Source organism: Leucoraja erinacea, chromosome 13 (genome assembly GCF_028641065.1).
Source record: "Leucoraja erinacea ecotype New England chromosome 13, Leri_hhj_1, whole genome shotgun sequence".
NCBI lineage: Eukaryota > Metazoa > Chordata > Chondrichthyes > Rajiformes > Rajidae > Leucoraja > Leucoraja erinaceus.
The window spans coordinates 38044088-38064805 of record NC_073389.1 but is presented as its reverse complement, the minus strand read 5'-3'; the positions used below and the strand labels follow the sequence as shown (position 1 = coordinate 38064805).

The 20718-nt window shown below is 42.2% G+C and overlaps 1 protein-coding gene across 1 annotated transcript in view; it reads left to right on the top strand.

Moving 5' to 3' along the window:
• The window catches only part of grpr (gastrin-releasing peptide receptor), a 64612-nt gene extending 53076 nt beyond the window's left edge, over nt 1–11536 (top strand). Inside the window, exon 3 of the mRNA XM_055644943.1 lies at nt 8405–11536. Within this exon, the coding sequence (XP_055500918.1) occupies nt 8405–8803 (399 nt within the window). The 3' untranslated portion in view covers nt 8804–11536. The remainder of the gene's footprint in view (nt 1–8404) is intronic.
• The last annotated feature ends 9182 nt before the right edge of the window (nt 11537–20718 follow it).

Here is a 20718-nt window from a genome sequence, read left to right as displayed (position 1 = left end):
ACGCAGTGTATTTCTTCTCTGATTCCTTCAAAGGAATTTGGTAGTAAGCACTTTTTAAAGTCAAAAGTAGAGAAGATCTTATACTTAGCTAATGTATTGATAATCTCTTCTATACGAGGTAATGGATACGCATCAAGCTCCGTGAACTGGTTTATAGTTTGAGAGTAATCAATGCAGAGTCTCTTTCCATGTCTCTCCAAGGGGTCCTTAACCATGACAATGTGCCCTCCAAGGGGAAGAGCTAGGTTCTATGATACCTTCTTGTAAAAGATGAGTTACTTCTGTGTTGATAAAGTTAGAGAGTTCAAGTTAAAAGAGAGTTCAAGAGAGAGTTTTATTGTCATGCGTCCCTTAAAGGACAATGAAATTCTTGCTTTGTTTCAGCACAATAGAACATAGTAGGCACGAACACTGAACAGATCATTGTGTCCATATACTATTGCATGAATAATCAAACTGATAAAGTTCAAATAAACAGATTATTGGCTATTAATGTTTAGAGTTTTGTCCGAGCCGAGTTTAATAGCCTGATGGCTGTGGGGAAGATCTATTCCTGAACCTGGTCATTGCAGTCTTCAGGCCCCTGTACCTTCTACCTGAAGGTAGTGGGGAGATGAGTGTATGGCCCGGATGGTTCTTGGTTTTTGGTTTCTTGGTCCTCCAAAATATTCCAAATCGAATTTAAACTGGAGGTGGTGGGTCCTTGATGATGCTGCCAGCCTTTTTGAGGCAGCGACTGTGATAGATCCCCTCGATGAATGGGAGGTCAGAGCCAATGATGGACTGGGCAGTGTTTACCACTTTTTGTAGTCTTTTCTGCTCCAGGGCGCTCAAGTTTTCGAACCAAGCCACGATGCAACCAGTTAGCATGCTCTCTACTGTGCACCTGTAGAAGTTAGAGAGAGTCCTCCTTGACATACCAGCTCTCCATAATCTTCTTAGGAAGTAGAAGCGCTGATGAGCTTTCTTTATGATTGCATCAGTGTTCTCGGACCAGGAGAGATTTTCAGAGATGTGCACACCCAGAAATTTGAAGCTCTTGACCCTTTCCACCATCGACCCGTTGATATAAACGGGACTGTGGGTCCCCATCCTCCCCCTTCCAAAGTCCACAATCAGTTCCTTGGTTTTGCTGGTGTTGAGGGCGAGGTTATTGTGCTGGCACCATTTGGTCAGTCGGTCGATCTCTCTTCTGTACTCTGACTCGTCCCCATCAGTGATACGTCCCACAACAGTGGTATCGTCAGCGAACTTGATGATGGAGTTCGCACTATGATCGCTACGCAGTCATGAGTAAAGAGCGAGTACATCAGGGGGCTTAGCACGCAGCCTTGATGTGCTCCCGTGCTGATTGTAATTGAGGCGGAAACATTTCCACCAATAAGAACTGACTGTGGTCTGTGAATGAGGAAGTCGAGGATCCAATTGCAGAGGGATGCGTTGAGACCCAGTTCTGCGAGTTTGGTAACCAGCTTGGAGAGGATGATTATATTCAATGCCGAGCTGTAATCAATGAATAACAGCCTGACATACGAGTTCCTATTATCTTTACTAAAACGTCTTGATTTTGTAACAATTGGCTTGCACTTAGAGGAACAAATAATGAATAATTAAGGACATTCAACAGATGCAGCAGAAAAATCACACAATACTGGTGGTTTTGACAATACAAGATCAGGCATAGTTCCTTCATACATTATTTGAAGTGTTCTGTGCAGTTTCTGAAAATCCTGACCTAGAATTATATCGCTACACACATTTTTCAAAATACCAAGACATACAGATTTAAAGCTAGTTTTGTTCAGAATAAATTCTACAAAATAAGATCCAATAATTTGAGTATTGAGAATTGTCAGAGCCATCGAGATTTCTTTATTTGAAGAAATTATAGTTTGAGTTAGTCGAGACACAACTTGTTCACTTATAAAACTTTCTGAACTGCCAGAATCAAGTGTATGACCATTGATGGATACCGTTGTAGCTGCATGAGACAAGCTCTGAGGAAATGCAGCTGGAATTGCACGTAAAGAAGGAGTGTACATGGCAGCAGTCACAATTTTACTAGTTATTTTGGACTTGCATATTCTAGAATAATGTCCCTTCTTGCCACAACTATTACAAGTTGCCTCTTGAGCAGGGCATCTCTCTCTCTTATGAATATTACCCCCGCAAAAGTAACACTTCCTTTTTGAATAATTATATGCTGCAGAAAGGGCACCTTTATCAGTAGAAATTGTTTCAGCTTGGCCCATATTGGTACCTGGGTGAAATTCTTTTGTAGTAGTTGCAGCAGAATACACATTAGATGAGCCATAAGCATCTGAATTTTTATGAGCCAAGTCTAATGAGTAAGCTTGATTGTAAGCCGACTGTAAATCCAAGGTTTTGTTTTCTAATAGTCTCTGCCTCATTAAAGGCGATGCCAAACCATTGATAAAAGAGTCTTGAATAAGTTCCTGTTGACATTGATCAGCCGTAACTGCTTTGAAGGCACAGTCTTTACTAAGTCTTTGAAGTTCTTGTAAAAAATCATCAAGTGACTCACCAGGTTTTTGTTTCCGAGTAGCAAGGAGGTGTCGAGCAAATATCACATTGGGTGTCTTAACGAAGAGTCTGCTTGGTACATCAATAGCAGAATCATAAGTTGTACATTCCTCTATGTAATCATATACATCAGAAGAGATGGAGCTTATTAATGTCTTGAGTCTATCTGGTGCATCATTGCCACACTCACCAAATAAGTTATTTAGTATACGGAGCCAGTGCTTCCAATCCTTTGCAGCAGCAGGTGAGTTGGGATCCAGATCCTAGCGCTGTGGTCTCAATAGTTTCTCCATCTCGATGTCGCATTGCTTGACTTCTAAGAATAAGTTGCTTAAATTTTTTTGAGGCAAATGAATCTTTACACTACTCGTAATTTACATAACTTTATTTAAGCTTTAAGCAACTTATTTCTTTAATACATAAACTCAGAAACATCTGGCGCACATGGCTGATTCCACAGGCCTTTCCCGCCCAAAATACTCCGCACATGCGCCCACTCTGGAAAAGCCCCGCACATGCGCCCGCTTCATTTGCCGATGAGCCCTACATGGTGACAGATCTTCCACCAACTTAATATCAAGAGACCTCAATAAACCGTCTCCACAAACAACAGAAAAAGTCATGCCCTTTTCTTAACCAGCTGAACCAGAAATGCAAAACTAGTCAAAACATGCTATAAGTAGTCAGAAGAGTGAGTAGTCCAGAATAGTGAATGGCTTGGATAGAGTGGATAAGGAGAGGATGTTTCCACTAGTGGGAGAGTCTATGACTAGAGGTCATAGCCTCAGAATTAAAGGATGTTCTTTTAGGAAGGAGATGAGGAGAAATGTCTTTAGTGAGAGGGTGGTGAATCTGTGGATTTCTTTGCCACAGAAGGCTGTGGAGGCCAAGTCAGTGGATATTTTAAAGGCAGAGATAGATAGGTTCTTGTTTCGTACACGTGTCAGAGGTTATGGGGAGAATGCAAGAGAACGGGGTTAGGAGCGAGTAAGAGATCAGCCATGATTGAATGGCGCAGTAGACTTGATGGGCGAATGGCCTAATTCTACTACTATTCCTTATGATCTTAAAACCGTTAGGAAAGCAGCCAACATAATCAAGGGCCATTTTCACCCTGGTGTGGAATGAGCTTCCAGTGAAGGTGGTGGAGGCAGGTTAGTTTTTATAATTTAAAAATAAATTGGATAGTTATATGGACGGGAAAGGAATGGAGGGTTATGGTCTGAGCGCAGGTATATGGGACTAGGGGAGAATACGTGTTCGGCAAGGACTAGAAGGGTCGAGATGGCCTGTTTCCGTGCTGTAATTGTTATATGGTTATATGGTTATATTTTTCCCTCTCTTTTTGGGCAGAAAATGCAACAGCTTGAAAGTACATATCACCAAATTCAAGGACAGCTTCTTCCCTGCTGTTATCACATGACTGAATGGTCCTCCACACGCTTAGGTGTAGACCCTAACCTACATCATTGCAGACCTTTCACTTTGTCTCTGTAACTGTAATGCCATACATCTGTAGCTTTGGTATTTGTATCTCTGCTCTCTCTGTTGTGCTGGGCATGGTTTGATTGTACTCATGTAGATTATGATTTTACTGGATAGCATGCAAAGCTCGTCATTGTATCTCGGAATACGTGAGATTAATAAACCAATACCAATACCTCACGGAACACTTTCCCAAATTGGTCACAAGCACTCTACTACGCCCATCACTAACATGCGGCAGCTAAAAATAAAACTCTTGCCATATTGCTTGTAGCTACTTTGCGTTATCGTTACATTTACAGTGACATTCTCCTTGATGTTTGATTCATATTTAACTCTGAAGAACAGATTCTCCATTCATTTCATAAGTATAAACTTATTGCAAATAAATTGTCTGGTTAGCTGTGGTGCACCTGACATTACCCTTTGGAGTTGTAAGCTGTGAAAATCTCATGTTCCTAGTGAAAACGTGTTCAGAAAGAAAAAGGTTATTACAGCATTGAATTATATGCTGCAGTTATCTCCGTGAATTAAAATGAATTAAAGCTGAGCACTTTGAGACAAAATGTAAATTCCCAATGGATTATAAAGTACCAGTTAGACCCCTGATCGTATTACTGTGTGTTCCATAGTTAGCCTTAATTAGATGTAAAAACTTGTGGGGATTAGAACATCCATTTCAGAATATAGTGAGTTCTATTTTGCATTTATTTTATATTTAATGTGATACTGCAGCACAACAGAGACCATTCTCTTTAATGAGGTTGCACTGGTTTTTATCAAAAAGCAAACCAGTTATTCCCATCCGCCTCATCTCCCCACATCTTCTCCCAAGCTTTATTCGCCAACCATTCATCCGTCTCGTTATAGGCTCTTATTGGATCCTGTACGCTCCATACTATGAAGTAGTGCATTCCAAATCTTAAAAGACAGATCCTAAAATTACTTGTCTTTGCATCTGTTTCATTTTGCCAGTCACCAGTGTGTATCAACTACTTCAGCCACTGAAGGCAGCTTTTCTTTACTTCATCTAATTTCATTCCAATCTTACCATGCATTCCCTGTGCAGTGTATATCAACCCCAGCTTCTCATTTCCATCTGTGTAACCATACTCCTTCCCCCAGCTTGTCTTGCAACTTCCCAATGTTGTTTTAATTGCACATTTTTTCTTTTATTCACATCTTTACTCTATTATTTGGCTCTGTTTAAAAATTCAGTTTAAACAATGTGAGCAGAATTTTGGCTCCTCAGAGCTCACCTCGGTTCCCACTGACCTTCACCTCTCTATAATAGTAACCCGCCCATAGTCTGTTGCACTGGAAATTGTTGTATAGCCACCCAATTTATTTCTTTCCCTGCCGAACCAATTCCTGAAGGTCTGGATTTAAAAGAGAGTTTGTCTCAAATGTGTTTTTCAAATTGGGAACATAGTTCCAGCAGAGATGAGGAACGAGTAGTATACAGTAAACCCTTGTTAATAACAGATCATGAGGGGAGGGGATGGTGTCCATTATTGACGATTGTCCTCTATAACCGAGAAAGAGATTACCGAATAACAGAGTAAAATTGTATGCGTAGCATAAACAAAGAATTGCAGATGCTAGTCAAAGTGGTGGAGTAACTCAGCAGGTCAGGCAGCATCTCTGGAGAACATGGACTAGCAATGTTACAACATTTTGAGATTTAAAAAATCAAGTCTGCAATTTATCCCATCAGATAAAGCATAAAAATAAGTTTAATTTGACACCTAATTCACTTTCATATCTCAAGTAATACAAAAGGTATGGCCATTTTCATACTCGGAAATTAGCATCTTGTTCCCTATTGATTTTCTATGGACATAACAAAAAAGCTGTGATCGAGAACAGTCAAAAGCCCATAACCTTCTTAAAAATTAAGAGAACTGAATGAAATTTTCAGTTATCATAGATTGAACCATTCTGAAACAAATATAAAATAATCTTACTTGGATGACCTGAAATTAAAGCATATAATTAGTTAGTTACGCAATTGTAGCTAATTTCAAACTTCAATTACTAGATCTAAACATCTATCCATTTCTTAATAAATGATTAACATTTTTAAATAGCCTAAGTGTCCAAATAATTCACAATAAAACATGATTTTTAAATCTCATTTACATCAATTTATAGGCCAAATGGAAGGAATTTAGTGTTCAATTGCTGTAAATTAAAGTCAATTTAAATCGGCTTTCTAGTGGGTTCCTGTGAACGCGCTGGTTTAGAACGTTCACATTGCAGTGGATTTGTGCCCCCAAATGCCCAGAAAAATACTGCGGGATATAAAGAGCCCAAAATGAACTATTCGCTATAGAAAATTTTATATACAGAGTTCTTAAGAAGCCCCTTTTAATGTAAAAATAAGGTACATACCTTTAATTGTTTGCTTTATAAAACCCTGGGGCTGCGAGAGGTCGCAGGTTTAGAGAGTGATTTTTAAACTACTATAATTATTATACAAGGCCATAAAAACTAATAATACCTTTTGCGACGGGGTCTTTCAGCGATTTTCCGTTAATGATTTACTAGGCTGAACATTTTCGATTGCAACAGCCTAGTAAAAAATCGCGTTTTAAACCCGCCCCCTCTAAACAGCGCCAAAATCGCGCACATGGGGCTGGGACAGATTCTCAGCCACGATTCAGGTAGGTTTTGTAACATACCTACATGGACAGGTGACATTTTGGGTCGAGGTCCTTCTTCAGACTCTCGGTCTGGAACTGGGCCAGGAATCCAGGTGAGTTGAAGGCCCTGGCCTGCTGGCAGCTGGGGGAGGAGCGAGGATTGGTGGAGTTATTGGTGGTGGCACATGGGCGGCCGGAGTACATGTAAAGAGTCAGTGATGGCACAATGGTGGGCATGGGCGGGAAGCAACCGATTAAGGTGCGTGGGCTGGTGGTGGCGACAGTAGGTCTGGCCTGGAAGAGGCCAGGGAGGCGGTGCGGGCTGTGGGTAGCGTCGGCAGCACAGACTGATGCTGAAGGTTGGTAGATCTTTCCGCTATAACCAAATTCCATTATTAAGAGGTCCGTAATAACAAGGGTTTACTGTATAATCTTTCAAAGCAAACTTATGTTGGAAAGGTTGGGCCATTTTAAATGTCAATGTGTGCAATCAAAAGCGGATACTTCATCTCCCTGTTCTGTGCCCTGCTCATAGGCAAATCATGGAATCATCAGCACAGAAAGAGGACCTTCAGCACACGCTGACCATTAAGCACCCACTGATCCTTCACAAATTCTGTTCTACTCTCCCCATGTTCGCATTAGTTGCCGTCAGCTTTGGTCAGTCACCTGCAAAATTTACCAGCCAATTAATCTACCCGTAATCCTGGGCACCAGCACTAATCAAGAATCTATCAATCTCCACCTTCAAAATAGCAATTGATTTGGCCTCCTGTGGCAATGAATTCCACAGTTTCACCACCCACTGACTAAAGAAATTCCTCCTCATCTCCTTTCTGGAGGTACATACTTTTATTCTGAGGCTTGGGCCTCTGGTCCTAGACTCTCCCACGAGAGGGAAACATCCTCTCCACATCCACTCTATCCAGTTTTATTTCTTTAGTTTCCTCCCTGCACTGTTGTTCCTTATGTAGTCTTCTTCTGCAACTTTAATTGATAGAATCATGTTGAATGTTCCCTATAGTCTTATGGTTTGCACAAATTGCTAATTCTTTAGAAACTTTTAGTCTTTCTTTAAACTTTAGTTACAGAGAAAGGTTGAACAAGTTAGGGCTTTATTCTTTGGAGCGCAGAAGGTTAAGGGGGGACTTGATAGAGGTTTTTAAAATGATGAGAGGGATAGACAGAGTTGACGTGGAAAAGCTTTTCCCACTGAGAGTAGGGAAGATTCAAACAAGGGGACATGACATGAGAATTAAGGGACTGAAGTTTAGGGGTAACATGAGGGGGAACTTCTTTACTCAGAGAGTGGTAGCTGTGTGGAATGAGCTTCCAGTGAAGGTGGTGGAGGCAGGTTCGTTTTTATCATTTAAAAATAAATTGGATAGTTATATGGATGGGAAGGGAATGGAGGGTTATGGTCTGAGCGCAGGTATATGGGACTAGGGGAGATTATGTGTTCGGCATGGACTAGAAGGGTCGAGATGGCCTGTTTCCGTGCTGTAATTGTTATATGGTTATATGGTAAACTTCTTTAAACTTTCAGTCTATCTTTGATCAGGCTTTACATTGCCCTTATCATGTATCTAGACACTGTGAATGGCTTGATTGTAATCATGTATTGTCTTTCCACTGACTGGTTAGCACACAACAATAGGTTTTCCACTGTACCTCGTTGTACGTGACAATAAACTCAACTGAAATATCTTTCCATTTCATTTTATTCACAGATGGAATCCAGGAAAAGACTTGCAAAGACGGTGCTGGTATTTGTGGGCTTCTTTGCTGTAAGCTGGCTCCCCAGTCACATCATCTACCTGCACCGCTCCTACCACTACAAACAGGTGGACACCTCCATGGCGCACCTGATCGGCAGCATTTGTGCCAGAATTTTGGCGTTCAGCAACTCCTGCGTCAACCCCTTTGCCCTCTACCTGCTGAGCAAGACCTTCCGAAAGCAGTTCAACAACAACTTGTTTTGCTGCAGGAGCCACCTGCTCATACGATCAACCAGCATGGGCAAGAGCACCACAGCTTCGCGGATGACCTCCCTCAAGAGCACCAACCACTCGGTGGGAAGCTTCAGTCTAATCAATGGGAACTTTGTTCACCAAGAAGGTTATGTGTAGGGCTGCGAGGCAGCACCAAGAGACGATGTATGTGCTGTACTTTCAATCATTGTCATGCCCAGGGATTGCCAGTCTCGGTGAAGTGAATGTTTAACGAATCTTCGGGTCAGGTGGAGAATGTGAGGACTTGGTACAATAGGTTTCAGTCGAGTTTTTGCCAAATCAAAGGATATAATTCCGATTAAAACAATTTATTTTGAAATGTTGGGAGTAGTTTTGATATATGGCAGGTCCTCCCTATAAGCAGGGAAGCAATCAGGAAGCTAATGGTGTACCAAAGATATGCCACAAAAGTAGGCATTTGCCAGACCCTCTCTCAGGTCTCTGCAAGTTGTGGGAGGCAATAAGCAACATTGTTACGTTGTTACAGAAATACTATTTTGGTACTCTGTTAAAGCAAGGACTAGGTGCGGTATTTGTCAATATGAAAGATGGATACATGATGTGTAATGCTGTGGTATATCAGTCACGTGTATTATATTGGAAGGTACAATGGCACTCATCATTGAGTGATGAGATGCCACCCACACAGACTTCCTTATCTGAACTGTGTAGCAGTCAGGTCCAATTTATCTCATTGAATGTGCATTGTAGTAGATTATGTATTTATATTCTGTTTCTAGAAATTCAGTTCCATCCACATCAGTAGAATGACATTTAACTCATGGATTTATATCATGCTCTTGGTGCACATACCGTTACTACTGACAGATCTCCATCCATAAATGTTGCACCAAAAAAACTAGAGAAAGGCAGACCAGCCCATGCTATAGCCCATGGCATAGCCCATGCTATGTTCGTGGTGAACTGTAGTGCTGTTTTTCCAAGATAAGTGGAAGAGAAAAGTGAAAATAACATCATCAAGTGAGATTTTGTGTGCTCAGATTAAATAGGAACCATTTTATAATACATGGCTGCAACACCTGATCATCATCCACCAACTTACATTTGTGAAAGTGCCTCACAGCACCAGAGGCCTGGGTTCGACCTGACCTTGGGTGCTGTCTGTGTGGAGCTTGCACATTCTCCTTGTGACCGTGCAAACCTCTGGGTGCTCCGGTTTAGAGTCATGGAGTAATACAGTGTGGAAACAGGCCTCTCGGCCCAACTCGCCCATGCTGGCCAACAATGTCCCATCTACCCTAGTCCCACTTGCCTGCGATTAGCCCATAACCCTCCAAACCTGTCCTTTCCGCCTACATCCCAAAGACGTGTGGGTTTGTTGGGTAATTGGCCTCTGTAGAATTGCCCCGAGTGTGTAGGGAGTGGATTCAAAAAGTGAGGTAATATAGAACAAGTGTGAATGGCTGATCGATGGTCAGAGTGGACTTGGTGGACTTGTTTCCATGCTGTATCTTTCCATCAATCAATGTGAAAAGGGCTCAACCATGAGGGCCCCAGAGTCAGGTCCACACTGAGTCCTAGAGTTATGTTCACCTGTGAAGGATGGGCAGCAGTCAGGGTATCACTTGGGAGCAGACATGCAACAATATTAAACAACATTTTCCGATTTGAAGAGAGAAGCAGTTATAAAACTGGAAGGTAGTAGAACGGGTCATGGTCATTCAGGAAGCTGTTTTATTTTACTTGAATGGTGTGGTAAATTATGGAGCTGTCTGGTGCTGAGGGTCAAGGACTTGGACGTGGTCTGTGCAATGGATCTCCAGAGTGACAACAAAAATGGCAAAGATGCATTGAAGGTGAACTGGATTTTAATTGTGATACTGCTTCCCAGGAATGAGCAGGTATGGTTTTGGTATTCAAGTAGGAATTGTTTTTTGAATAAGAAGGCACATTAGATTGTGAAGGCTAGCAGCATACATTTTAAGAAAAGCAGCTGAACTTTACTACTGGCAGTCAATAGAAAATGTAAATAGTTATCGCCACAAGTATTTTTCACTTGCAATATGAAAACATAATTCAAATATTTAATCAATGTTAATACACAGTTTCTGATGGCAGATATGTAACGGGTATAGCTTGGACCCAATAGCAGCACATAATCAGGCAGGTATAATTGGTAATTAACTTTATTACGATACTGTAACACAGAGTAGTAACAGGAATGGGTACACCATACTCACACAGAGGCTCAGGATTGAGCGAGGGTTCCGAAGAGGGGCAGGCAGGAGACATGGACGGGGTAGCGGAAGGTCTGGTAACCAGGAGATCCAACACACGATGCAAACAAACCAGCGAGGGACAGACGAAAGGAGAGTCGAAACCAGGCAGGAAGTCGAGGAGCCGTTGCAGGTATACACCAAACAGCCCAGGAGAGAGGCAGACAGAAACCAGGAGGTACGGGACGAAGGCCGTGGTCGGGGACAGAAGGCTGAGGTGATATCCGGGAAGATGACAGGACGGAATGGTCAGGGGCAGGCAGGTTCGAATCCGTGTAGGCAGTCGGGAAATCGCTGGAGAGTCTTGCATGAATGCTGAGAACAATCTGGCACTGTGTGAACGGTGAGGAGAGTCTATATACCGGGTTAATAGGTGATCAGAGGCAACTGAGTGCAACAGGTGAGGAGAGTTGGGCTGATGAGAGGGGAGTGGCAGGCAGGTGAGGAGAAGGAGGGATCGGTGGAAAAGTACTGGGAGGTGAAGTGGATGAGAATGCGGAGAGGGCAGACTGTGACAAGATAGAAATATTCGGCATAGTGGGGCTATGAAATCACTAAATCACTAATTTAATAAAAGATATATATATACACACACACACACAAGCACGCACGCACGTACACACACACACACACACACACGCACGCACGCACGCACGCACACACACATATATATATATATAATGAGGATACCATTTCAAAGATACCTCTTGATGAAATGCTATTAATTGAATATCTTTGTTAGTTTAGCAAAAGACAATGCTGTTTCTGCCATTTCACCCGGTGGATGATAACTGCAAGACATTTCCAGATCCAAAATCCAAATTTAACCTGCTCCATCCGCCTGGATACAAACACAACCATGTTTTATTACGGAAGATGCTGTTAGTGTCAACAAAAACTCATGGTATTAAAAGCAAGAACCTGTTTGGATTCTCACTGCCATTGGATAATGCCAGAGTTTGGTTTGACTTGTAGAGATCAACCATTCATTTCAGTGTAATCTATGTTATTTTCAGGAAATTCTATCTCTTAGGTTATGCTGTTCGATATAGTCAATGAAATATTAAGTCTTCAACCTAGAGGTTATCTCCACTTACGTTAAACAAATAATGGCTCCACAAAATTGCAAGGAAGAAGAAATTGCATCTGTGTTCCTTCATTAGTCTGAAGAACAGTCTCGACCGAAACGTCATCTATTTCTTTTCTCCAGAGATGCTGTCTGACCCGTTGAGTTACTCCAGCATTTTTGTCTACCTTCGATTTTTCCAGCATCTGCAGTTCTTTCTTAAACGTTACTCTAGCTTTTTGTGTCTATCGTTGGTTTAAACGAGCAATGGCAGTTCCTTCCTACACATTACTTTCCCACAGCTGACTTGCTGTAACTATGAGATGGACTAGTAAACTGTTCTTCATATTGCTCTTTTTTTTAAACCCAAAATGTCACTTATCCATGTTCTCCAGGGATGCTGCCTGACCTGCTGAGTTACTCCAGCACCTTGTGTCCTTTTGTTCACTTATTTTAACGTTACTTGCAAATATTTGATTTTCCCACGGTTCAATTGAAATGATCTGAATTTAATGTTTGTATAACCAGTAATCTGAATTAAGTAAACTAGACTTAAAATAAATAGATGGTAATATTATCAGCATAAATTAATATAACCCAGAATTAACTTCACAATTAATTTGTGTAGGAGGAAACTGCTGGTTTACACCGAAGATAGACACAAAATGCTGGAGTAACTCAACGGGACAAGCAGCATCTCATAAGAGAAGGAACGGGTGACAGTTCGGGTCGAGATCCTTCTTCAGACTGAAGAAGGGTCTAAACCCGAAATGTCACCCATTCTTTGCTTTGTGTCCCGTTGAGTTATTCCAGCATTTTGTGTCTATCGTCACATTTAATTTGTTAATTTGTTAATTGATTACGTTTACAAGTTATCAAGTTGTCAATATAGACATGTTTTTTCTCCCCATCAAATTAGTAGATTTACACTGAGGAAGTTGTCCCCATTCTCTGGCATTTGTTGGATTTTTCCCAATATTACTGAGCATCCTATGTCCTTTTAAAAAGCCAAGATAAACCTAACTGAAAGCACATCTGTGTATGTCAAACCAATTGTAAGCTCCCTTCTTAGATATCGATAGATCTGGAATTCAAAGGCACATTCAAAGCTTTTCTTCTTGGTAAGGAGTGCAGGTAACTCTGACAGATGCCAGATACATAACCCAAAGTAGAATAGAACCAGGCAGTTATTGAAATCACTACAGATATCAGAAATGAAAGATTTTTCCCAAGGGTTTATCGCTGGAAGGTTTGGAAGATATAAATATAGTCATTGCGTCACTCCTTGTAAACTTTACATTGTCATAAATTTATAAGCTCCAAAACCAAGCCTGCCAAACACACGGCGCACCATGTCTGTTTTTTAATACCTTGGTGTTATAAATGCACAATGCAAGCATGCTATGCTTGAGTGATAACATGAGAACCAAACATGTAGATTCCATTCTAGTGCTGACCCCAGCATTTTCAAGGCATTCAGCCTTGTTATTGGGCTAGTGGTTCAATAACACTTGAAGGCTCAACAATGGATTATCATCTGAAAATGGGTAATAGAGGCAATTCAAAGATCTTTTACATTTTTCTCCATTTACTTACATTTAGGCCATTATTCCTCTATTCCTCCAATTTAATGTTTGGATGATACTGCATTGGCAAAAAAAGTCCAATATTGGTTAGTACATGATTTCAGTATTGAGCAAATTAATTATTGATTATTCTGACACTTTGTGTTTTGACAATACTTTGTTATTGATAGAATACAATATGATATCATTTTAATTTTAATTTTCAAATCTGAGCCTGATTAAGTGTATGATTCCCTGTATGAAACGCTCAGCTGTGTGCAAGAACAATGATTAGCACATTCAGTTCTCAACAATATGCTTCTTGAAGTAATGACAATCTATATGTTTGTTGCATCTGACTAATGTGGTAACTGTAAATAAATTGTGTGTGCACTTGACTGAAATACGTTTAGGAAATGATGCATTCAAGGAGATTGTGATGTCAATGTTTGTACGTTTGGTTTTGTTGGACCTAGCAACCGCTAGCAACCAAAAACAAATGCTGTCATGATAGGAAGGTGCAATAGTGAAGGTAACAGTGACCCCCATCATTCTCCATAGGTCTGATGTGCATAATCTGCACATTTCATGATGTAGAAAATGCAAACTGGGCAAATCTTTTTTCAGAATTAAAGCAGGAGGTTTTTGATGACACAAAATATTGTGCAGTCCTCTCTCTGTATACTGAGATGAAATGTTCCTTTTATTTCCATGGGTCTTTAATGAAATGGCTTGTCAATATTAGTCCCTGGTGGCTCCGCCCAGCTGTTACATTCATTTGTCCTCCAGGCATTTTCCAATTCCATCCGACTTGCCGGCCAACAGTGTCACCACAGGACTCTTGATTTAACATCCGCATATTTCTGTTGAATCAGGCATTCTCAAATCCTCTGCTTGCAAACCTATCCTAAGCTTTATTAGTAATAACAAGGAACTGCTGATTCTGGTTTAAACCAAAGATAGGCACAATGCTGGAGTAACTCACCGGATCAGGCAGCATCTCTGGAGAACATGGATGGGTGATGTTTCAGGAAACATTACCTACCCACGTTCTCCAAAAGGTACTCAAAAATCACCGATGTAGAGCAACTGACATCTAGAGCAGCGGATCCACTGCTCTAGATGTCAGTTGCTCTACATCGGTGGGACCAAGCGCAGGCTTGGCGATCGCTTCGCCGAACACCTCCACTTGGTTCGCAATAACTAATCTGATCTACCTGTGGCTCAGCACTTCAACTCCCCTTCCCATTCCGAATCCGAACTTTCTGTCCAGCACCTCCTCCATGGCCAGAGACCACCGTAAATTGGAGGAGCAGCACCTCATATTTCGCTTGGGCAGTTTGCACCCCAGCTGTATGAACATTGACCTCTAATTTCAGGTAGTCCTTACTTTCTCCTCCCCTTCTCAGCTCTCCCTCAGCCCTCAGACCCCCCCTCTTCCTTTCCACCTCCCCCCCCCCCCCCCCCCCCCCCCCCCCCCCCCCCCCAGAAACGTTGCCTACACACACACACCCTCACACGTCAGTCTGAAGAAGGGTTTTGACCAGAAACGTTGCCTATTTCCTTCGCTCCATGGATGCTGCCTCACGTGCTGAATTTCTCCAGCATTTTTGTGAAGAAGGGTTTCGGCCCGAAACGTTGCCTATTTCCTTCGCTCCATAGATATGCTGCTGCACCCGCTGAGTTTCTCCAGCTTTTTTGTGTAACACAAACCACCTTTTGTCTATCATACCACTGAAAAAGATTGAAAATCATGGCCAAATAATTGGGTTGTATTTTGTAACAAGGCCATCAGGATTTAAAGTGGTAAATTAAAGCAACATTAAATGTGGAAATCAAGCTTGTGGTGAGGCATTGCTCCTGACCTGTCTGTATACATGCAACACAAAGAGACTCATCGTCTGTGATTTATGACCTGCTTTTGTGTCTGCTTTACCTCTTCTTCTTTGTGGTTTAACACAGAGATCAATACGTAAGAATCTGTGGCTGTCCAATTGTCAAGTGCAGTAGCTTTGGAAAGCAAAAGCTACAATCACTAGCCATGTCCTTTTCATGCATTTTCCTTCCAATGAATTGAGCTTGTAAAATGCTAGAGATATATTTTTTTCCAAAATATATTGAGAGAGAGAGAGAGAGAGAAAGAGAGAGAGAGAGAGAGCGATTAGTATCAACCAATTTTATTATTGGGAAAATAATGACAGAAGCTTTAATTGTTTTGTACTTTCATGTACGTCTTGTAAGAAGAAAGGTGATTATTGTCGCACACAACAATGAATCAGAGGCACTGCATTTGATGTGCGCTTATTATTTTAGAAGTGTTTGCACTGAACAAATGCAGAATGCTTTGTGTGCTTTCTTGTTTATATTGTGCCTGCTGCTCAGCTTTTACAATAAAACAAAAGTGACGTGAAATAGCACTTGTGAGTCATTTCCGTCCTCTCCTACTGTTCTTATCTTTTCTGTTGAAACTTGGTTCCTTCCCCAATACAGAAAATGCCAGTACAATAATCCTACTGTGTTTCTAGGCTTTTCTTCTCATTATACATTCTACAAGATACAAGATAAGATACAAGATACATTTAATTGTCATTTGGACCCCTTGAGGTCCAAACAAAATGCCGTTTCTGCAGCCATACATTACAAACAAATAGACACAAGACACAACATAATTAACATAAACATCCATCACATTGCTGTGATGGAAGGCCAAATAAACTTATCTCTCCACTGCACTCTCCCCCCCCCCTCCCCGATGTCAGAGTCATAGTCAAAGCCCCCGGCTGGCGATGGCGATTGTCCCGCGGCCATTAAAGCCACGCCGGGTGGTGCGAGGTCGCACACCGGGTCTTGGTGTTAGAGCCCCCGGCGTGCGCTCGCCGAGTCCCGCGGCCATTCCAAGCCGCGCGGGGCGGTGCTGTAGGCCCCGCTCCAGGAGCTCTTCGACCCCGCAACTCGGGCGGGAGAAGTCGCCGTTGCGAGAGCCCTGAAAAGCGATCTCCCTCCAGGGACCCGCGGGCTCCCGGTGCCGCCGTCCACAGACCTGCCGTTGAAGCCTCCGACTCTCCGGTCGGGCCGCAGCAGCAGCAGCAGCAGCGCTCCTCCACCACCGCTCCACCCGCTCCGGACTCGGCCAGCCCCGCGACGGCGACGGTGAGTCATTCTTCTGAATTCACCAATGGGAGCACATATTACATAATCATGGCCCTCTGACATTGTCCAAGCTGACATTGATTCTCTGTTATCCTCTTGGCAGGTTTAAACCTAAGATTGACACAAAATGCTGGAGTAACTCAGTGGGACAGGCGGCATCTCTGGATAGAAGGAATAGGTGACCCGAAACATCACCCACTCCTTCTCTCCAGGGATTGTGCTTGTCACTCTTGAGTTACTCCAGCATTTTGTGTCTATCCATGGTTTCTTATCCCATTGCAAAATGTCTAATCTTACTCTTGTTAATATGAAGAGAGCATGCCAGTTCATTAAAGGGACTTAAAAATGGGCCCCACTGTCCCACTCCCTTCATTGTCCCACAAATACATATTCTTGCAAATTTGCTTGTATCAATCTTTCAGAGAATTCATTTCATTTAATAATTCGCTGTCTAAAATAATTCCTCATCTTCTAGTTCTTCTACCAATTATTGTAAAGCAGCGTCACCTGATTATGTTGCCCTCTGACAATATGAATAGTTTCTCCCTATCTCCTCTGTTAAAGCCAACTCAAGGAAGTCCTGAAGCCTGCATGATACTTTTGTCCATCATCTGCAGTCAACGGACACCACTCGCTCCGCTATGGTCCGTTATAACGAAGGTTCACGAATGGACCATAGTGGTGTCCGTTATTGGGTGGATATTAGGGGGGGTGGGTGTGGGGATGGAGAGGGGGAGGGGGGAAAGGGCGGGAGGGAGATACCAACTGGACCGTGCGACGGGAGATGCAGGTGGCGATGGTGAAGTGCGGAGCGGATAAAGCCACCGCAGACACCAGAAAACAGCAGCAGGTGAGAGGGGCTCGCTGGCGCACCTTGCGATTTGGGGGTGGGATCGGAAGTCGGAGCTCTAAACAGCTGGGGAGATGGGGATGGCTCAGCAGGTCATTCCACTCACATTCAGTTTACATTTTATATTTGTAGGAAGGAACTGCAGAGGCTGATTTAAACCGAATCTAGGCGCAAAAAGCTGGAGTAACTCAGTGGAACAGGCAGCATCTCTGGAGAAAAGGAATGGGTAACTTTTCGGGTCGAGCCGGAAGAATGGTCTCAACCCGAAATGTCACCCATTCCTTCTCTCCATAGACGCTGCCTGCCCCACTGAGTTACACCAGCATTTTGTGTCTATCTATTTTGTACATATATATATATATATTTACGTTTCTGGCACTCCATGGTGCTTTAGAGACATGGGAAGGGTGCCATTAGCGGGCCAGGGTGTATTATTATTTCATTATCATGTGACCTCTGTTGGGCTGAAAAAACAGATCATCGAGAAAGGCTCTGGAACCGAGGATGCCGGAAAATCAGCCTTCAATCTGTATTCACCGCCCGCTGTGTAAAACATTTGCCCTGCACATCTCCTTTAAATGTCGCCCCTCTCCCCTTAAAGCTATGCCCTCTAATATTTGATATATCCACCCCGGGAAAAATGTTTTGACTGTCTACCCTATTAATGACTCTCATCATTTTACATGGTTCTATCAGGTCACCCTGCAACCTCTGGCATCCCAGGAAAAGCAATTTGTGTGACCATTCTCTCCCTGTAGTTAATACTCTCGAATCCAGGAATCACACTGGTAAACATCCTCTGCACCCTTTCCAAAGCCTTCATATTCTTCCTGTATTGGGCGATACACAGTTTTAAAACTTTCCCTTCTTCACCAAGTCTGATCCAATGAAAACAATTTCAGTTTACTTATCTTCTATCTGAAGTCCTCCTACTCTGCTGACAGCTAAGCACTCTGAAATAAAATTAAACTTACCTTTACTGTTAGGCACATTGGTTCTAATTTTAAAATGCACCACTTTCATTCTGAAAGCAAATCCAAATGTAGAGCTGGGTTTATAAATAGGCCCTCAGATCACATCAGATCAGATGGCGACTCCTTGCTCTTCCTGCTGACCAAGGTCCCTTAACCCTCTTGCCTCTGGATCCATCCAAGGGTCTTTGGGGACATGTCCAGCATCTGCCAGCAGGTTGCCCCTAAGGGCACACAACTGGCCTCAACTCTCCACCATTCTCTACACTATTGTGGAGAGTGCATTTGGTGTACATATTTTGTTGTGCTGCTGCAAGTAAGAATTTCATTGTTTCATATCTGGAACATATGACAATAAAACACTCTTAACTATTGGCTTGTCAGCTTGGCAGTCAGTAACTGATGAAGCTGGCATTCAATAGATGGGGGAAGTACATTCAATAAGAATGACTTTGCTGTAGATTAATAAAGATTGGGGTGGGTGGAGGTAGAGAGTTTTACATGATTGCATTATCCCTTATTGGACCCAGTGTAAAATCACAGGAAAATCGGACCATTTTACTTTTTAAGGCCAAGATTTGGATGATAGATGAACTTCTAAACGTCCAGGTTGGAGGAGGGGTTGTCACCAAGTTAACCCATTGCTCTGAATGTCTGTACGATTCGAGCTACCTTGGATTATTCCTGCCAGTCCCTGTGAGTGCACTGTTTGCTTTGTTGATGCACTCGCTACCTTGACAAGTATTAAGATTAAGGCAGCTTATGTGTGGGAAGGATAGAATTGTGTACGTACAGCTCAGATGTTAAATGAGCAGTTTTATAATTTGTTCAATTGCAACAATTAATTTTGGCCTTTGTGTTTCACATCTCTGAGCTGTAGACGGAGGTGTGATGGCATAGTGGCAGCTGTGGAATGACTGGCAAATAGAAATAGGAGATATTTCACAACTATCATTGACGACCATTTGGTGGTGTGGGGGAATTGTTTAAAGACTGTTCATGCAGTTAGGTTGCTTTCCCCAGCAAGGGTTGCAGGAAAGGAGCTGACCTTGGCAAGGGGGCTTGATTATTGGAAGGGGAGAAAGTGGAAAAGAAGTAGGAAGATAGTGTTCAGTACTTGGATTCCTACAGAGAAATGGTTTAGTGATTTAACTGGCTTGGGAAAAGTGAATATTAGTACCAATTATAAAAGCATTCTGCAATTTAAATTGCTCCCATCATTTATTCTCTCCTGATGTTGATAGAAATCTGTGTGCACACATATGAGCTTACTGACAAACGTTTAGGGTATTATTTCAAGTACCTGAGCTATTTCTGAGAGGATACAGTGATGCTTACATATCCATCTGAACACTTGCTTCTAATTCTTTGTCAGTTTTGTGACCAGACAAAGTTAAACTGAGAGACTCTGATAAAAGTTAAACTGGAATGCAACTAAAATTAAAACACAAAAGTCTCAACAATGTCATTTGAGGGTGTTAAATAACCAGTTTGTACTTGATTGTCTGCCTACAGTAGTTCAATGGCTACAGGATTTCTTGCTAACATGCAAATTTAACCAAGAGGTGGGAGTGTTGAAAGTAGTTTGCACCGATCAAAAAAATCAAAACATTTAATCTTTTCACCCATACTTGGAGATTAAATTAATCTCACGTTTTCAATTGTTTAAAATTTGTTTCTCTGGAGCATGTCATTGCTGGCATCCTAATTACGCTTGAGAAGATGATGGTGGGTCATCGTCTTGAACTGGTACAGTCCTGGTGAGAATAAAACTGGAGGAAATAGATATTCAGAATAATTGGCAGCAGATTTAGTGGTAACATGAGGAGGATCTTTTTTATCCAGAGAGTGGTGGTAGAAGCAGAGTTACTGACGGACTGATTGATGGTTGCCGCTGATTCGGTGGGCCGAAAGGCCTGTTTCCACACTGTATCTAAACTAAACTAAACTAAGCGAGCATTTAAGAAATGTGTAGATGAACACTTGAAACATACTGTAGAAGGCTATGGGGCAATGCTGGAAGATGGAGTTAATAACGGATGGGTCCCCATTACTTGGGTGAAAGTGGTGGGTTGAATGGCCTTTTCCCATGCTCTATGACGCTATGACTCTATGACTTTGAAATACTCTCACGATGCTGATGGGTTGAGAGTTCCAGGATTTAGACCCAGCAATGATGATGGACTCACAACG